This window comes from Neomonachus schauinslandi, chromosome X, assembly GCF_002201575.2.
Source record: "Neomonachus schauinslandi chromosome X, ASM220157v2, whole genome shotgun sequence".
NCBI lineage: Eukaryota > Metazoa > Chordata > Mammalia > Carnivora > Phocidae > Neomonachus > Neomonachus schauinslandi.
The window spans coordinates 55,226,803-55,253,860 of record NC_058419.1 but is presented as its reverse complement, the minus strand read 5'-3'; the positions used below and the strand labels follow the sequence as shown (position 1 = coordinate 55,253,860).

The following is a 27,058-nucleotide window of genomic DNA, read 5'->3' as shown; positions in this document are numbered from 1 at the left end:
TATGAGTGAAATCATGTGATATTTGTCTTTCCATCCATCTTATCTCAAATGGCACAATCTCATTTTTTGTGGCTATGTAATATTCCATTGTGCATATATGCCATATTTTCCTTATCCATTTGTCTTGGCTATTATAAATAATGCTGCAATAAACAAAGGGGTACATATATCTTTTTGAATTAGTGTTTTTGCTTTCCCTTAGTAAAGTGGAATTACTGAGTCATATGGTATTAATATTTTTAATTTTCTTAAAGAATCTCCATGCTGTTTTCCACATTCTGTGTGTACCAATTTACATTCCTATCAACAGTGCATGGGGATTCCTTTTCCTCCATAACCTTGCCAACACTTGTTGTTTCTTGTCTTCTTGATTTTATCCATTTTAACAGGCACGAGGTGATAACTCATTGTGGTTTTGATTTGCCTTTCTGTGATGATTAGTGATGTTGAGCATTTTTTCATGTGTCTGTTGGCCATGTCTTCTTTGGAAAAAAAATACCTATTCATATCCTTTTCCCATTTTTAAAAAAAGATTTTATTTATTTATTTGACAGAGAGAGAGATAGCGAGAGCAGGAACACAAGCAGGGGGAGTGGGAGAGGGAGAAGCAGGCCTCCCATGGAGCAGGGAGCCTGATACGGGGCTCAATCCCAGGACGCTGGGATCATGACCTGAGCCGAAGGCAGATGTTTAAAGACTGAGCCACCCAGGCGCCCCAGGTCCTTTGCCCATTTTTAATTGCATTTATTTTGTGTGTGTGTGTTGAGTTGTTTGAGTAGTTTATATATTTTAGTTATTAACCCCTTATTGGATATCTTCTCTCTTTCCATAGGTTGCTTTTTTGTTTTGTTCATGGCTTCCTTCACTGTGCAGATGCATTTTATTTTGATGTAGTCCCAATAGTTTAAATTTGCTTTTGTTTCCCTTGTCTAAGGAGACAAATCCCCAAAAAATATTGATATGGTTGATGTCAGAGAAATTACTGCCTATGTTCTCTTCTAGGAATTTTATGGTTTTAGGTCTCAGGTTTAGATCTTTAATTCATTTTGAGTTTATTTTGTGTATCGTGCTATATGTAGTCCTATTTCATTCTTTTACATGTAGCTGTCTGGTTTTCCCAGCAGAATTTTTTGAAAAGACTGTTTTTCCCCCATTGTATATTCTTGCCTCCTTTGTCTTAGATTAATTGACCATATAAATGTGGGTTTATTTCTGGGGTTTGTATCCTGTTCCATTGATCTACGTGTCTTTTTGTGCCAGTACCATACTGTTTTGATTACTACAGCTTTGTAGTATTTTTTGAATTCTGGAATTGTGAAACCTTCAGCTTTGTTCTTTCCCAGGTTCGTTTGGCTATTGGGGGTCTTCTACGGTTACATACAAATTTTACTATTTTTTATTCTGGTTTTGTGAAAAATGTTGTTGGTATTTTGAGGGATTGCATTGAATGTGTAGATTGCTTTGGAAAATACAGACATTTTGACAATTTTAATTCTTCCAATTCATGATCATGGAATCTCTTTCCATTTGTGTGTGTCATATTGAATTTCTTTAATCAGTGTTGTATAGCTTTCAGAATACAGGTCTTTCACCTCTTTGGTTAAGTTTATTCCTAGGTAATTTATTATTTTTGGTGTAATTGTAAATAGTGCTATTTTTTAAATTTTTTCTTTCTGCTACTTCATTATTAGTGCATAAAAACAGTACTGATTTCTGATTAATTTTGTATCCTGCCACACTAATGAATTTGTTTATTGCTTCTAGTACTTTTTTGGTAGAATTTTTAGGATTTTCTATGTATACTATCATGTCATCTGTGAATAGTGATAGTTTTCCTTCTCTTTACTAATATGGATTACACATTTCTTTTTGTTGTCTGGCTGCTGTGTCTAGGACTTTCAGTACTATGTTGAATAAAGGTGGAGAGTGGCCATCCTTGTCTTGTACCTAACCCTAGAGAGAAAGTTCTTAGTTTTTCACCATTGAGGATGATGTTAACTGTGGGTTTTTTATATATGGCCTTTATTATCTTGAGGTATATCCCTCAAACCTCATGTTTTGAGAGTTTTTTTTTTTATCATGAATGAATGTTGAATCATGTCAAATGCTTTTTCTGCATGTATTGAGATGATCATATGATTTTTATCCTTTGCTTTGTTGTTGTGGTTTATGATGTTGATGGATTTGTAAATACTGAATCATCCTTACATCCCAGGAATAAAACCCTCCTGATTGTGGTGAATGATCTTTTTAATGTATCACTGTATGTGGTTTACTAATATTTTGTGAGTATTTTTGCATCTATGTTTATCAGGGATATTGCCTGTAGTTGTTTTGTTTTGTTTTGTTTTGTTTTGTGGTGTCTTTGTCTGGTTTTGGTATAGGGGTAATGCTGGCCTCATAGAATAAATTTGGAAGTTTTTCTTTGTTTTCTGTTTTGGAATAGTCTGAGAAGAATAGGTATTAACTCTTCTTAAAATGTTTTGTAGAATTCACTTGTGAGTCATTCTGGTCCTGGACTTTTATTTTTTGGTAATTTTTTAAATTACTCATTTAATTTTGCTATTTGTAATTGGTCTATTCAGATTTTCTATTTCTTCCTGATTTAGTTTTCAGATATGGTATGTTTCTCAGAATTTATCCATTTCTTCTACGCTGTCCAGTGTTTTGGCCTATAATTTTCCATAATATCCTTTTTTTTAAAGATTATTTATTTTAGAGAGATAGAGAGAGTGTGAGTGGTGGGAAGGGCAGAGGGAGAAAGAGAGAGTCTCAAGTAGAATCCCTACCAAGCACAGAGCCTGATACGGGGTTTGATCCAAGGTCCCCGAGATCATAACCCGAGCCAAAACAAGAGTCGGCCACTTAACTGACTGAGGCACCCAGGTGCCCCTCATAGTATTCTCTTATCATCCTTTGTATTTCTGTGGTTTCAGCTATTTCTCCTCCTCTCTTATTTCTGACTTTACTTATTTGAGTCTTTTCTTGGTGAGTCTGGCTAAGGGTTTGTCAATTTTGTTTATCTTTTTAAAGAACCAGATTTTTGTTTCATTATTTTTTTCTATTGTTCTTTTAGTCTCTACATCATTTATTTCTGCTGTGACCTTTATTATTTCCTTTCTTCTGTTCACCTTGGGGTTTGTTCATTTTTCTAGTTCCTTTAGGTGTAAGATTAGATTGTTCATTTGAGCTTTTTCTTGTTTCTTGAGGTAAGCCTATATTAGTATATATTTGTCTTAGAACTGTTTTATTTTTGTCCCACAGATTTTTGACTACTGTGTTTTCATTATTATTTGTTTCCATATATTTATTGATTTCTTCTCTGATTGCTTCATTGAACCATTGGTTATTTAGTATCATGGTGTGTAGTCTCCATGTGTTTGTGTTTTATCCAGTTTTTTCTTATGATTTTTTTTCTAGTTCCACACTGCTGTGGTCAGAAAAGATACATCATTATATGATTTCATCTTAAATTTATTGAGGCTTCAATGTATACATGAAAAGAATGTTTATTCTGTTATTTTTGTATGGAATGTTCTGTATATGTCTGTTATGTCCATTGGATCCAATGAGTCATTCAAAGACATTATTTCCTTATTGTTTTTCTGTCTGTCTGATTTATCCATTGATGTAAGTGGGATGCTAATGTCCCCTACTATTATTGTGTTACCATCAATTTCTCTTTTTATGTCTGTTAATATTTGCTTTATGTATTTAGGTGTTCCAGTGTTGGGTGCATAGATATTTATAATTGTTATATCTTCTTGTTGGACTAATACTTTTATCATGATGTAATGTCCTTCTTTGTATTGTGTTACAGTCTTTGTTTTCAGATTGTTTTTTAAGTAAGCTCCATGCCCATCATGGGGCCAAACAGAGGGCTTGAACTCATGACCCTGAGATCAAAACTGGAGCTGAGATCAAGAGTTGGTTGATTAACCAGCTAAGCTGCCCAAGCTCTCCATTAAAGTAATTTTTTTTTAAACATCTATTTTGTCTTATATAAATATTTCTGCCTTGGCTTTTTTTTTTTCCTTCTATTTGCATGGTAAATGCTTTTCCATCTCTTCACTTTCAGTCTGTATACATCTTTACATCTGAGGTGATCTGTTGTAAGCAGCATATAAATGCATCTTTTATTATATCCTTATTAAACATATATTTTCTCTTTTGCTGTTTAGCTTGTGTGTTTTTCATTACTTTTCTTTCCAAGTCATGGACACATTCTTCTGCATCTTCTAATCTATGGTTGATTCCCTCTTGTGTGCTTTTTATTTCAGTTATTGTTTTCTTCAGCTCTGATTGGCTCTTTTCTATCTCTTTTCTTGAAGGTCTTGCTGAGTTCTTCCATTCTTTTCTCCAGCCCAATGGTATCTTTACAATTATTACTTTCAATTCTTTATCAGGCATATTGGTCATCTCTGTTTCATTTAATTCTTTTACTGAAGATTTTTCTTGCTCTTTCTTTTGTAGTATATTCTTCTGTCTCTCCAATTTGCTTGACTTTCTGTGTTTGTTTCTGTGGATTAGGCAAAATATTTACTTCTAAACTTGAAGGAGTGATATGAAGGAAGGTATGGTGACCTGTATGCAGATTCTGTGAACTTGGTGACTTTTGCTGTCTGGCTGGAGCTCTGGCTGTACATGCTATTTACTCCTTTAAACAATAGTGGTCTCTGTCTCTTGCTGTTCTCTTGCCAGTCTCTTTGTCTTTGGTTGTTCAGTAGCTATTCAGTCAGCCCTTAGTTCTTCTTCAGGAAAAATTGTTCTATTAACAGATGTAATTTGGTGTGGTCCATGAAAGAGGTGAGTTCAGAGTCTCCCTATGTTGCCACATTGAACCAGAACACCTGCCTATTTTCTCTTTCTTTTTCTTTCTTTCTCTTTCTTTCTTTCTTTCTTTCTTTCTTTCTTTCTTTCTTTCTTTCTTTCTTTCTTTCTTCTTTCTTTCTTTCTTTCTTCTTTCTTTGCTTCTGGTCATATTTAGGAACCTATTGACTAATCCAAGGTCATAATAACTTACAACAATGCTTCCTTCAAAGAGTTTTGCAGTTTCAGGTCTTATGTTTAAGTATTTAACTAATTTTGAGCTGATTCTTGTGTGTGCTCTAAGACAAAGATCCAACATATTTGTTTTAATTTTTGCATGAGGACATCCAGTTTTACCAACACCATTTTTTGAAAAGATCATATTTTTTAAAAAAAAAGATCATATTTTACCCATTTTGTATTTTTTATACCCTTGTCAAAGATTAGTTGATTGTATGTGTGTGGGTTTATTTCTGTGTCCTCTCCTTAGTTATATTTGTCTATATGTCTGTTTTTATGTCAGGACCATACTATTGATTACTATAGCTTTCAGTAATTTTTGAAATCAGGAAGTGTGAATTTTCAAACTTGGTTCTTTTCAAGAATTTTTTGGTCATTCAGGGACCCTTGCATTTCCATCTGATTCTTAGAATAATTTTTTTTTAAATTTAGATAAAAAAGGCTGTTGGAATTTTATAAGAATTGCTATGAATCTGTAGATTGATTTGGTATTTCTGTTTAATAACCTTAAATTTTCTGATCCAAAACCATGGGATATCTATTTATTTAGATCTTCTTTAATTTCTTTCCACAATATTTTGTAGTTTCAGTAAACAAGATATGAACTACTTTACCTAAATTTTTCCCTAAGTATTTTATTTCTTTTGATGCTATTATAAATGTAATTGTTTTCCAATTTAATTTCAGATTATTGCTAATATATAGAAATACAATTTTTTTATGTTGATCATGAATCTTCAACTTTAATGAACTCATTTAGTAGTTCTAAAAGTTTTATTTTCTGTGGATTTATTACATTTTTCCATATATAGGATCATGATCTTTACAAACAGAGATATGTTTATGACTTTATTTCCAGTCTGGATGCCTTTTTTTTTTCTTTTTCATGTCTAATTTCACTAGCTAGAACTACCAGTACAAAGTTGAATATAAGTGGCATGAATGGGCATTGTATTATTTCTGATTTGAGGGAGAAAGTTTTCATTCTTCACCATCTAATATGATGCTATCTGTGGGTTTTTCATTGATACCTTTTAACAGTTGAGGAAATTCCCTTCAGTTTTGTTTGTTGCATTTTTTTTAATTATGAAAGTGTTGGATTTTGTTAAGTACTTTTTCTGCATCTATTCAGAAGATCTGAAGTGGTTTTTATCTTTATATATTTAACATGTTCCATTACTTTTATTTATTTTCATATGTCAAATCAATCTTTAATTCCTGGGACACATTTCACTGGTTGTGTGTAATCCTTTTAATATGCTTCTAGATTTGACTTGCTAATATTTTGTGGAAGATTTTCCATCTATATTCACACGGGATATTGGTTTGTAGTTTTCTTCTTCTTCTTCTTCTTCTTCTTCTTCTTCTTCTTCTTCTCTTTGTAGTGTCTTTTTCTGGTGTTGGTATCACTCTATAATAAAAGTAGGAGACTTCACTATCCTACTTTCAGTAATAGATACAAAACCCAGTCAGAAGGTCAGTAAGGAAATAGAGTATTTAAACATCACTATAAATCAGCTAAATTTTTCAGACTTATATAGAACATTGCACCCAATGACAGCAGAACACACATTATTCTCAACTGCACATGGAACATTGTCTACAATAGGCCATGTGATAAGCCACAAAACTAGCTGCAACATATTTTACAACAATTAAATAATACAAAGTGCTTTCTCTAACCACAAAGGAATGAAGCTAGATATCAATAACAAAAGGAAAACTGGACAATTCACTGATAAGTGGAAATTAAACAATGCAATCTTAACAAAGTCAATGGATTAATGAAAATATCACAAAGGGCATCTGAAAACAGGAATGAAAATAAAAACATGACATATCAAAACATACAGGATGCAGTGAAGGTAATATTCAGAGGGAAAATTATAGCTATCAACATCTAATGAAAAAAGAAGGAACTCATATCAATTACCCAGATTTACACCTAGAGAAAGTAGAAGGAGATGGACAAATTAAGCCCAAAGTCAGCAGAAGAAATAACATGATATATATTAGAGTAAAGATAAATAAAATAGAGAATAGAAAAACAATAGAGAGAATAAAGGAAACTATGGTTGTTTCCTTGAAAACATCAACAAAATTGACAAAACTTTAGCTAGACTGACAAAAAAGAGAGATAAGATACAAATAACTAAGTTTTAAATGTAAATGGGTACATTACTGCCAATATTACAGAAATAAAAAGGCTCATAAGAATATACCATGAGTAATTATATCAACGAATAGGTAAACCATATGAAATGGACTAATTCCTAAAGCCACACAAAATACCTAAAATGACTCAAGGAAAACAAATTCTCAACAGTATTATAACAAGTTAAATATATTGAGTCAGTAATAAAAAATCTTCCAATTAAGACAAATCCAGCACTAAATGGCTCCACTGGTGAATTCTACAAAATAAAAATAATTGACATCAGGGGCAACTGGTGGCTCAATTGGTTACACATCTGACTCTTGATTTTGGCTCAAGTCATGATCTCAGGGTTGTGAGATTTAGCCCTATGTCAGGCTCTGCGCTGGGCTTGGAGCTTGCTTTGTATTCTCTCCCTTTCTCCCTCTGCCTCTCCCTCCCTAAAATAAATTAATAATTAATATCAATACTTCTCTAAATCTTCCAAGAAATTGACGATGACAAAACACTGTTTAACTCATTCTATGAGGCCTGCATTACCATGATACCAAATCCAGATAAAGATATCACAAGTAAAGAAGTTATGGACCAACATCACTTATGAATATAGATACAGTAATACTTAACTAAATAATAGAAAACTAAATCCAACAGCATATTAAAAATATTATACATCATTCCAAAGTGGGATTAATCCCAGACATGCAAGGCTGGTTCAACATAAGAAAGTAAATCAATGTAATACAACACATAGGAGATCAAAGGGGAAAAAAAACATAATTATCTCAATTGATGCAGAAAAGACATTTATTTGACAAAATGTAATACCTTTTCATGATATAAACACTCAGAACACAAGGATAAAAGTGCACTTCTTCAACACAGTAAAGGACATGTATGAAAACTCCACAGCTAACATCATACTCAATGGTGAAAAAAATGAAAACTTCCCTTCTAATATCAGGAGCAAGACAGGGTGCTCACTTTTACCACTGTGCTATTCAACATTATACTTTCAGTTCTAGCCAGAACAATTAGTCAAGAAAAAGAAATAAAAGGCATCCAAATTGGAAAAGAAAAAGTAAAACTGTCTCTATTCTCAGATGACACTTTCCTATATGTAGAAAAATCCCAAATATTTTACAACAAAGCTACTGGAGCTAATAAACAAATTCAGCAAAATTGCAGTGTGCAGTACCAGCACACAAAAATCGTCTTTCAAACACCAGCAATGAACAATCCAAAACAAAATTTAAAACTGTCTTGGGGCACCTGGGTGGCTCAGTCATTAAGCATCTGCCTTCGGCTCAGGTCATGATCCTAAGGTCCTGGGATCAAGCCCTGCATTGGGCTCCCTACTCAACAAGAAGCCTGCTTCTCCCTCTCCCACTCCCCCTGCTTATGTTCCTGCTCTCCCTATCTCTCTCTCTGCCAAATAAATAAAATCTTTTAAAAAATAAAAAATAAAATAAAACTGTCTCACTTACAATCACACCTAAAAGACCAAAATATCTAGGAAAACATTTAACCATGGAGTTGAAAGCCTATACACTGAAAACTGGAAAACATTGCTTAATAAAATTGAAGAAGACCTAAATATATGGAAAAAAATCCATGTTCATTGCTAGGAAGATTTACTTTTGTTGAGACACTAATACTATAAGCAACCCATAGATTTATACAATTCTGGTCAAAATTCCAACAGCCTTTTTTTCCCACATATGGAAAATCTGATCCTTAAATTCATATGAAATGGAAGGGGCCCCAAGTAATCAAAATAATCCTGAAAAAGAACAAAGTTGGAAGACCCCCTTTTTCCAATTTCAAAACTTACCATAAAGCCATATTAATCACAACAGTATAGAACTGACAAAGGGATAGACACATAAGCCATTGAAATTAAAAAAAAAAAATGAAAGCCCATAAATATACCCATACATCTATGGCCACTTGACTTTTGATAAGGATTCTAAGTCCATTTAATAGATAAAGAATAGTGTCTTCAACAGATAGTAGTGGGATAGAAAACTGGATTTCCACGGGAAGAAGAGCAAATTTGGAACTTTACCTCTCACTATATACAAAAATTAACTCAAAATGTGTAAAGGACCTAAATATAAGAGCATTAAAGCTTTAAAATTCTTATAAGAGGGCGCCTGGGTTGCTCAGTTGGTTAAGCGACTGCCTTCGGCTCAGGTCATGATCCTGGAGTCCTGGGATCGAGTCCTGCATCAGGCTCCCTGCTCGGTAGGGAGTCTGCTCCTCCCTCTGACCCTCCTCCCTCTCATGCTCTCTGTCTCTCATTCTCTCTCTCTCTCTCAAATAAATAAATAAAATCTTTAAAAAAATAAAATAAAATTCTTATAAGAAAATTTAGGGGGTAAAAATATTTATAACCTTAGATTTGGTAATGGATTTTTAGATATGACACTGTACTAGTTTGCTAGGGTGGCCATAACAAAGTACCTCGTAAATATGGCTTAAAAAACAGAAATTTATTTTCTCCCAATTTTATAAGCCAGATGTATGAGATGAAGGTTTCAGCAAGGTTGGTTTCCCCTGAAGCCTTCCTCCCTGACTTATAGATGACCATCTTCTCCTTGTGTCTTCATATGGTATTTCCTTTGTGTGTGTCTGTTTCATAATCTCCTCTTCTAAGGATATCAGTCATAGTGGATTAGGGTCTACCTTAATGACTTCATTTTACCTTGATTGCCTCCATAAAGGACCTATCCCAAATACAGTCATATTCTGAGGTATTGGGTATTACGACTTCAACATATAAATGGTGGGGAGACATAATTCAGCCAGTAACAAACAACAAAAGCACAATCAACAAAAGAAAAAAATAGATAAGTTGTACTCCTTTTACATAAAAAACTGTTATGAATAAAAGACATCATCAAGAAATTGAAAAGCCTTGATTATATATCCTGCCACTTTACTGAATTCCTGTATGAGTTCTAGCAGCTTTGGGGTGGAGTCTTTTGGGTTTTCCACATAAAGTATCATATCATCTGCAAAGAGTGAGAGTTTGACTTCTTCTTTGTTGATTCAGATGCCCTTTATTTCTTTTTGTTGTCTGATTGCTGTGGCTAAGACTTCTAATACTATGTTGAATAGCAGTGGTGATAGTGGACATCCCTGCCTCGTTCCTGACCTTTGGGGGAAAGCTCTCAATTTTTCCCCTTTGAGAATGATATTCGCTGTGGGTTTTTCATAGATTGCTTTTATGATATTGAGGTATGTACCCTCGATCCCTATACTCTGAAGAGTTTTGATCAAGAAAGCATGCTGAACTTTGTCAAATGTTTTTTTCTGCATCTATTGAGAGGATCATTTGGTTCTTCTTCTTTCTTCTATTAATGTATTGTATCACATTGATTGATTTGCAGATGTTGAACCAACCTTGCAGCCCAGGGATAAATCCCACTTGGTCATAGTGAATAATCCTTTTAATGTACATTTGGATCCTATTGGCTAGTATTTTGGTGAGAATTTTTGCATCCATGTTCATCAGGAATATTGGTCTGTAATTCTCCTTTTTGATGGGGTCTTTGTCTGGTTTTGGGATCAAGGTAATGCTGGCCTCATAAACTGAGTTTGGAAGTTTTCCTTCCATTTCTATTTTTTGGAACAGTTTCAGAAGAATAGGTATTAATTCTTCTTGAAATGTTTGGTAGAATTCCCCTGGGAAGCCATCTGGCCCTGGGTTTTTGTTTGTTGGGAGATTTTTGATGCCTGCTTCAATTTCCTTAGTGGTTATAGGTCTGTTCAGGTTTTCTATTTCTTCCTGGTTCAGTTTTGGTAGTTGATACACCTCTAGGAATGCATCCATTTCTTCCAGGTTATCTAATTTGCTGGCATATAGTTGCTCATAATATGTTCTTATAATTGTTTTTATTTCTTTGGTGTTGGTTGTGATCTCTCCTCTTTCATTCATGATTTTATTTATTTGGGTCCTTTCTCTTTTTCTTTTTGAAAGTCTGGCCAGGGGTTTATCAATCTTGTTAATTCTTTCAAAGAACCAGCTCCTAGTTTTGTTGAACAGTCTACTGTTCTTTTGGTTTCTATTTCATTGATTTCTGCTCTGATCTTTACTGTTTCTCTTCTCCTGCTGGGTTTAGGCTTTATTGGCTTTTCTTTCTCCAGCTCCTTTAGGTGTAGGGTTAGGTTGTGTATTTGAGACCTTTCTTATTTCTTGAGAAAGGCTTGTATTGCTACATAGTTTCCTCTTAGGACCACCTTTACTGCATGCCAAAGATTTTGAACAGTTGTGTTTTCATTTTCATTTGTTTCCATGAGTTTTTTTAAATTCTTCTTTAATTTCCTGGTTGAACCATTCATTCTTTAGTAGGATGCTCTTTAGCCTCCATGTATTTGAGTTCTTTCTGACTTTTCTCTTGTGATTGAGTTCTAGTTTCAAAGCACTGTGGCCTGAAAATATGCAGGGAATGATCCCAATCTTTTGATACTGGTTGAGACCTGATTTGTGACCTAGGGTGTGATCGATTCTGGAGAATGTTTCATGGGCACTAGAGAGAATGTGTATTCTGTTACTTTGCGATGGAATGTTCTGAATATATCCATGAAGTCCTTTTGGTCTAGTGTGTCATTTAAAGCCTTAATTTCCTCGTTGATCTTTTGCTTAGATGATCTGTCCATTTCAGTGAGGGGGCTGTTAAAGTCCCCTACTATTATTAATTATTGTCTATGTGTTTCTTTTATTTTGTTATTAATTGGCTTATATAATTGGCTGCTCCCCTGTTAGGGGCATAGATATTACAATTGTTAGATCTTCTTGTTGGAACAGATAAAGAAGATGTGGTATATATATACAATGGGATATTATGCAGCCATCAAAAGGAATGAAATCATGCCATTTGCAATGACATGGATGGAACCAGAGGGTATTATGCTGAGCGAAATAAGTCAGACAGAGAAAGACATGTATCATATTATCTCACTGATATGAGGAATTCTTAATCTCAGGAAACAAACTGAGGGTTGCTGGAGTGGTGGGGGGTGGAGGGATGGGGTGGCTGGGTGATAGACACTGGGGGGTATGTGCTATGGTGAGTGCTGTGAATTGTGTAAGACTGTTGAATCACAGACCTGTACCTCTGAAACAAATAATACAGTATCCTTTAAAAAAAAGAAGAAGAAGAAGAAGATAGCAGGAAGGGAAAAATGAAGGGGGGGAAATCGGAGGGGGAGACAAACCATGAGAGACTATGGACTCTGAGAAACAAACTGAAGGTTCTAGAGGGGAGGGGCATGGGGTGATGGGTTAGGCTGGTGATGGGCATTAAAGAGGGTATGTACTGAATGGAGCACTGGGTGTTATACACAAACAGTGAATCATGGAACACTACATCAAAAACTAATGATGTAATGTGTGGTGATTAACATAACATAATAAAAGAAAAGAAAAAGGAAATTGAAAAGCCAACCTACAGAATGGGAACAAATATTTGCAAAACATACAATCAGACAATGGTTTAAATCCAAAATGTATAAAGAAACAACACCATTTTTTGTTTCCTGTTTTGTTAATTTTTGCCATTCTAATTGGTGTAAGGTAGTATCTCATTATGGTTTTGACTTGTATTTCCCTGATGGCTAGTGATGTGGGGCATTTTTTCATGTGTCTCTTGGCCATTTATATGTATTCTTTGGAGAAGTGTCTGCTTATGTCTTCTGCTCATTTTTTTGAATGGGTTATTTGTTTTTTGAGTGTTGAGTTTCAGAAGTTCTTTATAGATCTTGGATATCAGCCCTTTATCTGTAATGACATTTGCAAATATATTCTCCCATTCTGTAGGCTGCCTCTTAGTTTTGTTGACTGTTTCCTTTCCTGTGCAGAAGCTTTTTATCTTGATGAAGTCCCAAAAGTTCATTTTTGCTTTTGTTTCCCTTGCCTTTGGAGGTGTGTTTTGAAAGAAGTTACTGTGGCTGATGTCGAAGAGATTACTGTCTATGTTCTTCTCTAGGATTTTGATGGATTCCTGTCTCACATTGAGGTCTTTCTTCCATTTTGAGTTTATCTTTGTGTATGGTATAAAGGAATGTTCCAGTTTCATTCTTCTATATGTAGCTGTCCAATTTTCCCAGTACCACTTATTGAAGAGACTGTCTTTTTTCCATAGGTTCTTCTTTTTTTTTTTAAGATTTTATTTACTTATTTGCCAGAGAGAGAGAGAGTGAGAGAGAGAGCACAAGCAGGGGGAGCAGCAAGCGGAGGGAGAAACAGGTGCCCCACTGAGCGAGGAGCCTGATGTGGAACTTGATCCCAGGACCCTGAGATCATGACCTGAGCCGAAGGCAGACACTTAACTGACTGAGCCACCCAGGCGTCCCTCCATTGGATATTCTTTCCTGATTTGTCAAAGACTAGTTGATCATAGAGTTGAGAGTCCATTTTTGGAGTCTCTATTCTGTTCCACTGGTCTATATGTCTGTTTTGGTGCCAATACCATGCTGTCTTGGTGATCACAGCTTTGTAATATAGCTTGAAGTCAGGCAACATGATGCCCCCAGCTTTGTTTTTCTTTTTCATCATTCCCTTCGTGATTCAGGGTCTTTTCTGGTTCCATAAAAATTTTAGGATTGTTTATTCCATCTCTTTGAAAAATGCCATTGTTATTTTAATAGGGATGGCATTGAAAGTGTAAATTGCTCTGGGCAGGATCAGAAAGGATGAATACCCACCATTTGCATCAACATGGTTGGAACTGGAGGGAATTATGCTTAATGAAGTAAGTCATTATCATTATGGTTTCACTCATACGTGGAACATAAGCAATAGCACAGAGGACCATAAGGCAAGGGAGGGAAACCTGAAGAGGGAGAAATCAGAGAAGGAGATTAACCATGAGAGACTATGGCCCCCAGGAAAAAACTGAGGGCTTCAGAGGGGAGGAGGATAGGGGGAGGGGGTAACAAGGTGATGGGTATTCAGGAGGGCACGTGTTGTGATGAACATTGGGTGTTATATGTAACTAATGAATCATTGAACACTACATCAAAAACTAACTATGTACTATACAGTGGCTAACTAAAAATAATAAAAACAAACAAGCAAATAAAAAATGTTATATTGTATACTTGAAATTTGATAAGAGAGTTTATCTTAAATGTTCTCATTACTAAAAAGAAGATAACAATTTTAATTGATAAATATGTTAATTAGCTTGTTTTATATTATTTAACAACATATGCATATAAAACAAGACAAAATCAGAGAGGGAGACAAACCATAAGAGACTCTTAATCATAAGAAACAAAGTTCCTGGAGGGGAGCGGGGCAGAGGAGATGGGGTAACTGGGTAATGGGTATTAAAGAGGGCATTGTATGTAATGAGCAGGGATGTTATATAAGACTGATGAATCACTGAACTCTACCTGTGAAACTAATAATGCAGTATATGTTAATTAATAAATATAAATAAATAAATAAATAAATGGGAAAAATTAAAAAAAAGAAATATCAAGTTTTATGCCTTAAATATATGCAATTGCAAATGTTGATTAATCTTAATATAACTGGAGAAAATACAGGCAAAAAATAAAAAAGGGATAATAAAAGAAATAAAAAGAAATCCTACAACTCAACAACAAAAGATAAATATCCCAATCACAAAATGGGCAAAGCACTAAATTAGATATTTCTCCAAGGAGGATCTACAAATGGTCAATAAGTACATGACAAGATGTTCAACATCAACCATTACAAAACTACAAATAAAAACCACAATGAGATAGCACTTTACATCTACAAAGATGGCTATAATAATAATTTATTAAAAAATAAATGTTGGTAAAGATGTAAAGAAATAATGTACTCTTGTACATTTTGTGTGAGAATGTAAAATGATGCAAATGTAAAATGATGCTGTGGACAATAGTTTGGAGGTTACTCTCAGAAAGTTAAATACAGAGTTGCAGGGTAAGCCAGGAAGTAAAGAAATATATGTACATATATTTCTGTTTAGCTCTGTTTATATATATCATAGAGAATTGAAAACAGAGATTTATTTATTTTTATTTTATTTTATTTTATTATGTTATGTTAGTCACCATACAATACATCATTAGTTTTTGATGTAGTGATCCATGACAGATACTTGTTTGTCAATATTTATTGCAGCATGATTCATAATAACCAAAAGGTAGAAAAAAAGCTCATGTCTATAAACAGATAAATGGATATACACAATATGGTATATGCAATGAAATATCATTCAATGATAAAAATGAAGTTCTGATAAATGCTACAACACGAATGATCCTCAAAAGCACTGTAAAAGAATAAACTAGACACAAAAGGACAAATATTGTATGACTGCACTTATATGAAATATTTAAAATAGGCAAATTCACAAACAGATATTACTAGGCACTAGGAGGAAGAAGGAATGGAGAGATAAACGTTAATAGTTAAGGAATTTCTGTTTAGGGTGCTAAACTTTTTTTGGAAATAGTGATGGTGATTGTACAACATGGTGAATGCAATTAATACCACTTAAAATTGTTAAAATAATAAATTTTATGTTTATATTACCTCAATAAAAATAAGTTAATTAAGATTCAAAGTGTTACCTGTGTGAATTTTGGTGTATAGGAGATTACTTGGATGTTACCTGAAGTTTAACTCTCAAAGTTTTTTAAAAATTTATTTTAATTTATTTTTTAATTATGTTCAGTTAGCCACTGTATAGTACATAGTTTTTAATGTAGTGTTCAGGGATTCATTAGTTACATATAACACCCAGTGCTCATCACAACACGTGCCCTCCTCAATACCCATCACCCTGCTACCCCCTCCCCCTATCCTCCTCCCCTCTGAAACCCGCAGTTTCTTTCCTGGGGTCCATAATCTCTCATGGTTAATCTCCCTCTCTGATTTCTCCCCCTTCAGGTTTCCCTCCCTTGCCTTATGGTCCTCTGTGCTATTGCTTATGTTCCACATATGAGTGAAACCATAATGATAATGACTTACTTCGTTAAGCATAATCCCCTCCAGTTCCATCCATGTTGATGCAAATCTCAAAAGTTTTCAAAAGAGTCTTTATTGTGATTCATTTCCTTTGGTTCTTATACTTGACCTAAAAATGCCAAGTTTCTCTTATTCCTAGTGTTTTATCTTTGCTTTTAATGATTTTGATTCAAGCATATTTCTTCTTTTTGAAGAAAACATATTTTCTGTGTGTATCCAAGCTTCACAGGGCTGACTGATCCTTTTAGAGATATATGTTGTTGGTTTTTGCAGTCATTGACAACTTGGACATTCTGAAGGTTATTTACAGTTTTGTTGGCTCTAAGAACTGTAAGAACTGTATGCCTGGGCTTCCATTCTTTTATGTTTAAGAGTACTTACTGGTAAGATATTTTTTCATATCTGTGGCTTATAGAATTGGTATTTTCTTTTTGTCTTTTTCCTATCCCCACAACATACCTGCTGATATTGTGCAGGGTGTCCTGCTATTGATAGTTTGGCCATAGCTACTTACAATCTGGAATTTGTAAAAATTTTCTGTCGATTATTATTTTTTGAGATGAGATCAATTTTTTTGTCTTTCCTTATCCTGTTTTTTGTTTTAGGAATATGTCTATGGAGATACAAATATTACACAACTGCTTCAATGACAACACCAGTTAGTTTTCTCTTATTTTTTATTCCTCTATATTTCTTTTTTATTTTTGAATTTTATATTGTGGTAAGAACACTTAACATGAGATCTACTCAGTTAAGAATATTTATTTATTTATTTATTTATTTATTTATTTATTCATTCATTCATTCATTCATTCATTCATTCATTCATTCATTTTTAGTAGGTTCCATACCCAATGTGGAACCCAATGCAGGGCTTGAACTCATGACCCTGAGATCAAGACCTGAGCTGAGATAAAGAGTTAGATACTTAACTGACTGAGCCACCCAGGCAGCCCCCACTTAAGAAATTTTTAATTGCACAATACAATAATGTTAAATACAAGCACAATTAGGCACAAGAGATCTCTAGAACTTGTTTACTTTGCATAAGTGAAACTTTATACCTATTAAAAAATATCCCATTTCCCCCACCCCTTCCTCTAACAATCACTATGCTACTTTCTGTTTTTATAAAGTTGATGTTTTTAGTTATCTCATGTAAGTGGAATCAAGCAGTATTGTCCTGTGACTGGCTTATTTCAATACATCGATCTGTCCATAAACAATTAGGTTGTTTCCATATGCTTCCTTTGTCAATAATGCTGCAATTAATATGGGAGTCTGGATATTTGTTCAAGATACTTATTTCAGTTCCTCTGGATACATAGAAGTGATATTGCTGGATCATACAGTAGTTTTTTTTAAATTTTTTGAGGAACCTCTCTAGTATTTTCCATGGTATCAGCACAATATAGTGTTTCCACTAACAATGTACAAGGGTTCCAGGGTTCCTAGTTTCCAATTTTGCACAATCTTATCATTTTTTTTTTATAATAGCCACTCTAACAGGTGTGACATGATATCTCATTGTGGTTTTGATTTACATTTCCCTGATGATTAGTGATGTTGTGGACCTTTTCATATACCTGATAGCCATTTGTATGCCTTCAGAGAAATTTCTATTCATGTCTTTTGCTCGCTTATTAATCGAGATTTTTTTGTTTTTATTTTTGGCCTTGAGTTGTAAGAGTTCCTTATATATTTAGAATACTAATCCCTTTCAGACATGGGGTTTGAAAATATTTTCTCCCAATTCTGTAGGTGGCTTCTTCACTCTGATCACTACTAGTTCCTTTTCTGTGCAGAAGCTTTTTAGTTTAATCCTACTTTTTTTTTTAATGTTATTTTTGTTGTTTATACTTTTGGTGTCATATTCAAGAAGTCATTGCCAATATCAATATCATGAAGTTTTTCCTTTATGTGTCTTTCTAAAAGTTTTACAGTTTCAGTTCTTCTATTTAAATTAAGTTTTGTATATGATATTAGATGAGGGCCCTATATCATTCTTTTGCATGTGGTTATCTAGTTTTATCGACATCATTTGTTGAAGAGACTATTCTATCCCTATTGTGTATTACTGGCTCCTTTATGAAAGATGAGTTGACTATAGATATGTGGCTTATTTCTATTCTGTTCATTAGTCTATATGTCTGTCTTCATGCCAGAACTATACTGTTTTAATTACTATACATTATAATATGGTATGAAATCAAGATGTGTGATGGCTCCAACTTTGTTCTTTTTTAGGGTTGTTTTGACTATTCAGGGTCTTTTGTGGTTCCTTGTAAATTTCAAGGTTGTTTTAAGAAAAGGTTTTTTCTACTTCTATAAAAAATGCCCTTGGATTTTAATAGGAATAGCATTGGATAGTATACATTTTAACAATATTAATTCTTCCAATCCATCAACATGGGATATCATTCCATTTATTTGTGTGTCTTCTTTAATTTTATCAACATTTTATGATATTCAGTGTACAAGTATTTCACCTTCCTGTAAGATTATTCCTAATTATTTTTTTTCTTTTTGATGTTATTGTAAATGGGATTGTTTCCTCAATTTCCTTTCTGGAGGGTTCATTGTTAGGGTACAGAAATGCAACAGATTGCTGATTGTTGATTTTGTACCCCCTGAGCTTTGTTGAATTCATTTATTAGTTCCAACAGTTTGTTTCAGGAGTTTTTAGATTTTCTATGTATAATTTCATGTTGTCTGCAGACAGAGATTTTACTTCTCCCTTTCTGATTTGGATGCCTTTTCTTTTCTTTTTTTGTTTTGTTTTGTTTTGTTTTGTTTTTCCTTGCCTAATTGTTCTGGTTAGGACTTCTAGTACTACATTGAATAGGAGTGGCAACTGGGGAGCCTGGGTGGCTCAGTCGGGTAAGCATCTACCTTCGGCTCAGGTCAAGATCTCAGGGTCCTGGGACAGAGCCCTGCATCAGGCTCTCTGCTCAGCCACGAGTCTGCTTCTCCCTTTTGCTCTGTGCTCTCTCTCAAATAAGTAAGTAAAATCTTTTTTAAAAAATGAATAGGAGTGGCAAAATGGGCACCCTTGTCTTTTTTCTGATCTTAGAGATGTTTTCAGTTTTTCCCCACTGAATGGGTTAGTTGTGAGCTTTTCATATGTGGCCTTTATTATGTTGAGGTAAATTCTTCTTAAATCAAGTTTATTGAACATTTTTATCAAGGAAGCATATTTAGTTTTGTCAAGCACTTTGCTGCATCTATTAAGATGATCATATAATTCTTACCCTTTATTCTGTTAATACGTTGCATCACATTGATTGATTTATGTATGTTGAACCATCCTTGAAACCCAGGGATTAATTCCTCTTGGTCATGGTGTATAATCCTTTTAATGTATTGCTAAATTCAGTTTGTTAATATATTCTTTTAGGTTTTTACATTTATTTTCATCAGGGTTTTTTTTTTTTCTTTTCTTATGGTATCTTTGACTTTGTTATCAGGGTGATGTTGTTTAAAAGTTTGGTAAAAGTTGTTTAAAAGTTTGGTAAAATTGACCACTGTAGCCATATGGCCAGGAATTTTCTTTGTTTGGGAGGTTTTTGATCATTAACTCTATATTCTTATTTATGATTAATCTGTTCAATTTTTCTACTTCTTCATGATTCAGTTTTGGTAGATTTTGTGTTTCTAGAAATTTATTCATTTCTTTTAGGTTATCTAATTTGGGGGGAGTATATAATTGTTTATAAAAATCAATTATGATCCTTTTTATTTCTATGCATCTGTTGTTATGTCTCCCACTGTTATTTTATTCCTGCCTATTTCTCCCTTCTTTCTGTCAATGTTTTCTTTATAAATTTAGGCCTTCTGATATTTGGTGTATATATACCTGTAATTGTTATGTCTTCCTGATGAATTGATCCTTTCATCATTATATAATGTCCTACATTATATTTGTGACTTTTTTGTTTTACTTAAAGTCTACTTTGTCTGATGTAAATATAGTCATGCTGCTCTCTTTTGCTTACCACTTGAATAGAATATCTTTTTCCATCAGTCCATTTTCAGCCTATGTCATTAAATCTAAAGTACACTCTTTTTTTAGTTGTTCTATATAATTTATACAGATTATATGTACTTTTGGATACATATTATATATGTATGCATTCAACCACTTTATGTCTTTTGAATTTGAGTTTAATCCATTTATGTTAAAGTGATTATTGATACAAAAGGACTTGATATTGATTGCCATTTTGTTTATCATTTTCTGTCTTCATTTTGCTATTTCTCATTTCCTTTCTTGATTTCTTCCTTTTAATTTCATTGGCTCTTTGGTAGTGACATACTTTGGTATGGTTTAGTGATAAGCTGGTTTGCTTTTGGTAATGATATACTTTCATTTCAATGATTTTTAGGGAGTGATATACTTTCACTTTTTTCTGTGTGTCTATCTTCCATAAGTATTTTATTTGTGGTTAACAGGAAACATATAAAACATCTTTTATAACTTAAAACACTCTATTTTAAACTGATAATAACTTTAATCACACACAAAAACTCAATGATTTTGTTTCTGCCCACACACTTCATGTTATTAATATCCCATTTTACATCTTTGTGTGTGTATTATTACCAAATTTTTGAAGTTATACTTATTCCTAATACTCTTTTTTTTAAAAGATTTTATTTATTTGAGACAGAGAGAATGAGATAGAGAGAGCATGAGAGGGAGGAGGGTCAGAGGGAGAAGCAGACTCCCTGCCAAGCAGGGAGCCTGATGCGGGACTCGATCCCGGGACTCCAGGATCATGACCTGAGCCGAAGGCAGTCGCTTAACCGACTGAGCCACCCAGGCGCCCTATTCCTAATACTCTTATTAACTTTTATACTTAAAAGTAATTCATATACTATTACAGTATTCTTTATATTTCTATATGTTTATAAGTGAGCTTTATATTTTTATATGCTTTCATGTTGTTGTTTATCATTAATTTATTTTATTTTATTTGTTTCAAGTTTTTCTTTAAATTCTAGCAAGTGAACATATAGTGTAACATATAATATAGTGATCATCACTTACATATAACACCAATTGCTCATCACAAGTGCTGTCCTTAAAACCCATCAATGATTTAGCCCATCTCCTACACAACTCCCCCCCTCCATCAACCCTCAGTTTGTTCTCTGTAGTTAAGACTCTGTTATGGTTTGCCTCCTTTCTTTCTTTTTCACCCTTACCTTATGTTCATATGTTTTGTTTCTTAAATTCTACATATGAGGGAAATCATATGACATTTGTCTTTCTCTGACTGACTTGTTTCACTTACAATAATACATTCTAGCTCTATTCATATCCTTGCAAATGGCAAGATTTCATTCTTTTTGGTGCCTGAAGAATATTATATTCTATCTATATGTACCACTTTTTCTTTATCCATTCATTAGTCGATGGATATTTGTGTTCATTCCATAATTTGGCTATTGTTGATAATGCTGCTATAAATATCAGTGTGCATGTGTCCTTTTGAGTCAGTATTTTTGTATCCTTTGGGTAAATACCTGGTGGTGCAATTGCTGGGTCATAGGGTAGTTCTATTTTTAACTTTTTGAGGAAACTGTATATTGTTTGGATTCCAGAGTCGCTGCACCAGTTTGCAATCCCACAAACAAAATAAGAGGGTCCCCCTTTCTCCTCATCCTTGCCAACAACTGTTTTCTTGTGTTGTTAATTTTAGCCATTCAGACACATGTGAGGTGATATCTCATTGTAGTTTTCATCTGTATTTCTCTTATGATGAATGATGTTGAGCATCCTTTCATGTATCTGTTAGATGTCTTCTTGGGAAAATGTCTATTCATGTCTTCTGCCCATTTCTTAACTAGATTATTTGTTTCTAGGTGTTGAGTTTGGTAAATTCTTTATAGATTTTGGATACTAACCCTTAATCAGATATGTCATTTGCAAATATCTTCTCCTATTCTGTAGGTTGCCTTTTAGTTTTGTTGATTGTTTCCTTCAGTGTGCAGAAGATTTTATCTTGATGAAGTCCTGATAGTTCATTTTTGCTTTTGTTTCCCTTGCCTCCAGTGACATGTCTAGTAGAAGTTGCTATGGCCTAGATCAAAGAGGTTGCTGCCTGTGTTGTCCTCTAGGATTTTGATGATTTCCTGTCTCACACTTAGGTCTTGCATCATTTTGATACTTTTGGTGTATGGTGTAAGGAAATGGTCCAGTTTCATTCCTCTGCATGTTGCTATGCAATTTCCCCAACAGTGTTTGTTGAAGAGACTGCCTTTTTTCCATTGGATATTCTTTCCTGCTTTGTTGAAGATTAAGTTGACCATATAGTTGTGGGTCAATTTCTGGGTTTTCCGTTCTGTTCCATTGATCTGTGTGTCTGTTTCTGTGCCAGTACAATACTGTCTTGATTACTACAGCTTTGTAATATAGTTTGAAGTCTGGAATTGTGATGCCTCCAGGTTTGGTTTTCTTTTTCAGAATTGCTTTTGCTATTTAGGGTCTACTCTGGTTCCATACAAATTTTAGGATTGCTTATTCTAGCTCTTTGAAAAATGCTGGTAGTATTTTGATTGAGATTGCATTAAGTGTGTAGATTGCTTTGGGCAGAAGAGACATTTTAAAAATATTTGTTTTTCTAATCCATGAGCATGGCATGTTTTTCCATTTCTTCATGTCCTCTTCAATTTCTTTCATAAGTATTCTATAGTTTTGAGAGTATAGATATTTTACCTTTTTAGTTAGGTTTATTCCTCTGTATCTGATGGGTTTTGGTGCAAATTTAAATGGGATCCATTCCTTGATTTCCTTTTAGTTGCTTCATTATTGGTGTATAGAAATGCAACAGAGTTCTTACATTGATTTTGTATCATGTGACTTTACTGAATTTTGTATCATTCCTAGCAATTTTTTGGTAGAATCCTTTGGGTTTTCTAAATAGAGTATCATGTCATCTGTGAATAGTGAAAGTTTGACTTCCTTTTTGTTGATTTGGATGCCTTTTATTTCTTCTAGTTGTCTGATTGCTGAGGCTGACTTCTGGTACTATGGTAAATAACAATGGTGTGAGTGGACATCCCTGTCTTGTTCCTAACCGTAGAGGAAAAGCTCTCATTTTTTCCCCATTAAGGATGATATTAGCTATGGGTCTTTCATATATGCCCTTTATGATGTTGAGGTAGGTTCCATCTATCCCTACTTTGTTGAAGGTTTTTATAAAGAATGGATGCTGTATTTTGTCAAATGTTTTTTTCTGCTTCTATTGAGAGGATCATATGGTTTTTATCCTTTCTTTTATTAATGTGTATCACATTGATTGATTTGCAAACATTGATCCACCCTTGCAGCCCAGGAATAAATCCCATTTAATCATGGTGAATACTTCTTTTAATGTAATGTTGGATTTGATGTGCTAGTATCATGTTGAGAATTTTTTCATCCATGTACATCAGGGATATTGGTCTGTAATTCTCCTATTTAGGGCCTTTAAATTTAGGGTCTTTGTCTGGTTTTGGAATCAAGGTAATGCTGGCCTCATAGAATGAATTTGGAAGTTTTCCTTCCACTTCTATTTTTTGGAACAGGTTGAGAATAATAGGTATTAACTCTTCTTTAAATGTTTGGTAGAATTCCTCTGGGAAGCCATCTGGCCCTGGACTTTTGTTTGTTGGGAGATTTTTGATTACAGATTGAATTTCTTTGCTCATTATGGGTCTGTTCATATTTTCTGCTTTCTTCCTATTTAAATTTTGGTAGTTTATATGTTCTGAGGAATTTATCCCTTTCTTCCAGATTGCCCAATTTATTGGTATATAATTTTTCATAAAATTCTCTTATAATTGTTTGTAGTTCTGGGGTGTTTGCCATGATCTCTCTTGTTTCATTTATGATTTTACTTATTTTGGGTCTTTTCTCTTTCTTTCTCTTTTCTTTTTGGTAAGTCTGGCTAGGGGTTTATTAATTTTATTAATTATTTCAAAGAACCAGCTTCTAGTTTCATTGGTCTGTTCTAATGTATTTTATTTGTTTGTTTGTTTCTATATCATTTATTTCTGCCCTAATCTTTATGATTTCCCTTCTTTGCTGGCTTTGGGTTTTATTTATTTATTTATTTTTACCAGATCCTTTAGGTGTATGATTAGGATATATAATTGAGACTTTTCTTGCTTTTTGAGGAAGGCCTGTATTACTTTATACCTCCCACTGATGACCACTTTTGCTGCATCTCAAAGGTTTTGGACTTCCTTATTTTCATTTTTATTTGCTTCTATATATTTTTTAAAAAATTTCTCATTTAATTTCATTGTTAACCCATTCATTCTTTGTTAGGATGTTCTTTAACCTCCATGTATTTATGGTCTTTCTAATATTTTCTTGTGGTTGACTTCAAGTTTCACAGCATTGTGGTCTGAAAAGATGCATGGTATGATCTCAATCTTTTTATATTTGTGATCTAGTATGTGATCTATTCCAGAAAATGTCCCATTAGTACTCAAAAAGAATGTGTATTCTGCTGCTTTATGATGAAGTGTACTGACTATATCTGTTAAGCCATCTGGTTCAGTGTGTCATTCAAAGCCATGGCTTCCTTTTTGATTTTCTGTTTAGATTATCTGTGCATTGCTGTAAGTGGGGTGTTAGAGTCCCCTACTATTATTGTATTATTATCAATGAGTTTCTTTATGTTTGTAATTAATTGTTCTTTATATTTGGGTGCTCCCAAGTTGGGGGCATAAATATTTTCCTTTGTTAGATATTCTTGTTGCATGGACTCTTTTATTATATTGTGCCTTTCTTCATTTTTTACAGTCTTTGGTTTAAATTCTATTTTGTGTGATATAGGAATAGCTAGTCTGGCCTTCTTTTGTTGTCCATTAACATGATAGATCATTCTCCACCCCCTCACTTTCAATCTGCAGGTGCCTTTAAGTCTAAGACGAGTATTGTAGGCAGCATATTGATAAGTCTTGTTTTTTTATCCATTCTGGTACCCTATGTCTTTCAATTGGAGCATTAGTCCATTTAAGTTCAGAATCGTTATTGATAGGTATGAATTCTGTGCCATTGTATTATCTGTAAAGTTGGTGTGTCTGGAGATTTTCTCTGTCCCTTTCTAGTCTTTATTGCTTTTGGTCTTTTTTTTTTTCTCACTCAAAGCTTCCCCTCTAGTATTTCTTGCAGGGCTGGTTTAGTGGTCATGAACTCATTTAGATTTTGTCTGGAACTTAAACTAATGGCCCTGAGATCAATAACTGAGCTGAGATCAAGAGCCAGATGCTCAACTGACTGAGCCACAGAGGCGACCCTGTCTGGGTAATTCCTTATCTCTCCTATTCTGAATGACAACCTTGCTGCGTAAAGTATTCTTGGCTGCATATTTTTCCCATTCAGCACATTGAATATATCATGCCACTTTCTTCTTGCCTGCTAGGTTTCTGTGGTGAGATCTGTTGCTAAGCTTATTTGTTTTCTCTTTTTAATTTAGGGATTTTTTTTCCCTTGCTGCTTTCAGGATTCTTTCCTTTTCTCTGTATTTTGCAAATTTATTATGATACCTCTTGGTGTTGGACAGCTTTTGTTGATTTTGATGGGAGTTCACTCTGCCTCCTGGATCTTGATGTCTGTTTTCTTCCCCAGATTTGGGATGATTTTGTCTATAATCTCCTCAAATAAACCTACCCCTCCCCCCCTTCTTCTGGGACTCCTATGATACGAATGTTATTACACTTTATGGAGTCACTGAGTTTCCTAAGTCTACATTCCCAGGGGACTTCCACCAAACATTTAAAGAAGAGTTAATATCTATCCTTTTCCAACTATTCAAAAAAATAGAAAAGTCAGGAAAACTTCCAAATTCATTGTATGAGACCAACATTACTTTAACACAAAATCAGATAATGACACCACAAAGAAGGAGAACTACATGCCAATATTGCTGATGAACATAGAAGCAGCAAGAGAAAAATCCTCCACAAAATACTAGGAAACTGAATCCAACAATACATTAAAATAATCATTTACCATGATCAAGTGGGATTTATTCTTGTGTTGCAAGTGTGAGTCAATATTCACAAATCAATCAGTGTGATACATCACATCAGTAACAGAACGGATATGAACTGTGTGATCCTTTCTATAGAATGCAGAAAAAGTATTTGACAAATTACATCATCCATTCATGATAAAAACCCTCAACAAAGTAGGTTTAGAGGGAACAAACCTCAATATAATAAGGGCCACATATGAAAAACCCACAGCTCATCCTCAATGGGGAAAAACTGAGGGTTTCCCTAAGGTCAGGAACAAGACAAGATGCCCACTCTCACCACTATTGCTCAACATAGTACTGGAAATCCTAGCCATAGCAATCAGAAAACAAAAAGAAATAAAAGGCATACAAATTGCTAAAGATGAGGCAAAACTTTAACTATTTGCAAATGTCAAAATATCATGATAGTCTATATAGCAAACTCATAAGACTCCACCAAAAAACCTGCTAGAATTGATAAATGAATTCAGTAATATTGCAGGATACCAAAACAAAGTAAAGAAATCTGTTGCATCTGTATACACCAATAATGAAGAAGCAAGAAGAGAAGTTAAGAAAACAAACCCATGTACAATTGCACCAGTAATAATAATCACTCTGGAAAACAATATGGAGATTCCTCAAAAAGTTAAAAATAGAACTACCCTATGGTCCAGTAATCACACTATTAAGTATTGACCCCCAAAATACAGAAACACTAATTCAAAGGGATATACGCACTCCTATGTTTATTGCAGCATTATTTACAATAGCCAAGTTATGAAAGCAGCCCAAGTGTACATTGATCAATGTATGGATAAAGAAGATGGGATACATTGT

At 34.0% G+C, this 27,058-nt stretch overlaps 1 protein-coding gene across 1 annotated transcript in view; it reads left to right on the top strand.

Moving 5' to 3' along the window:
* The window catches only part of DACH2 (dachshund family transcription factor 2), a 990,389-nt gene extending 982,581 nt beyond the window's left edge, over positions 1-7,808 (top strand). Inside the window, exon 14 of the mRNA XM_021683434.2 lies at positions 7,693-7,808. Within this exon, the coding sequence (XP_021539109.2) occupies positions 7,693-7,808 (116 nt within the window). The remainder of the gene's footprint in view (positions 1-7,692) is intronic.
* Positions 7,809-27,058: the final 19,250 nt, after the last annotated feature.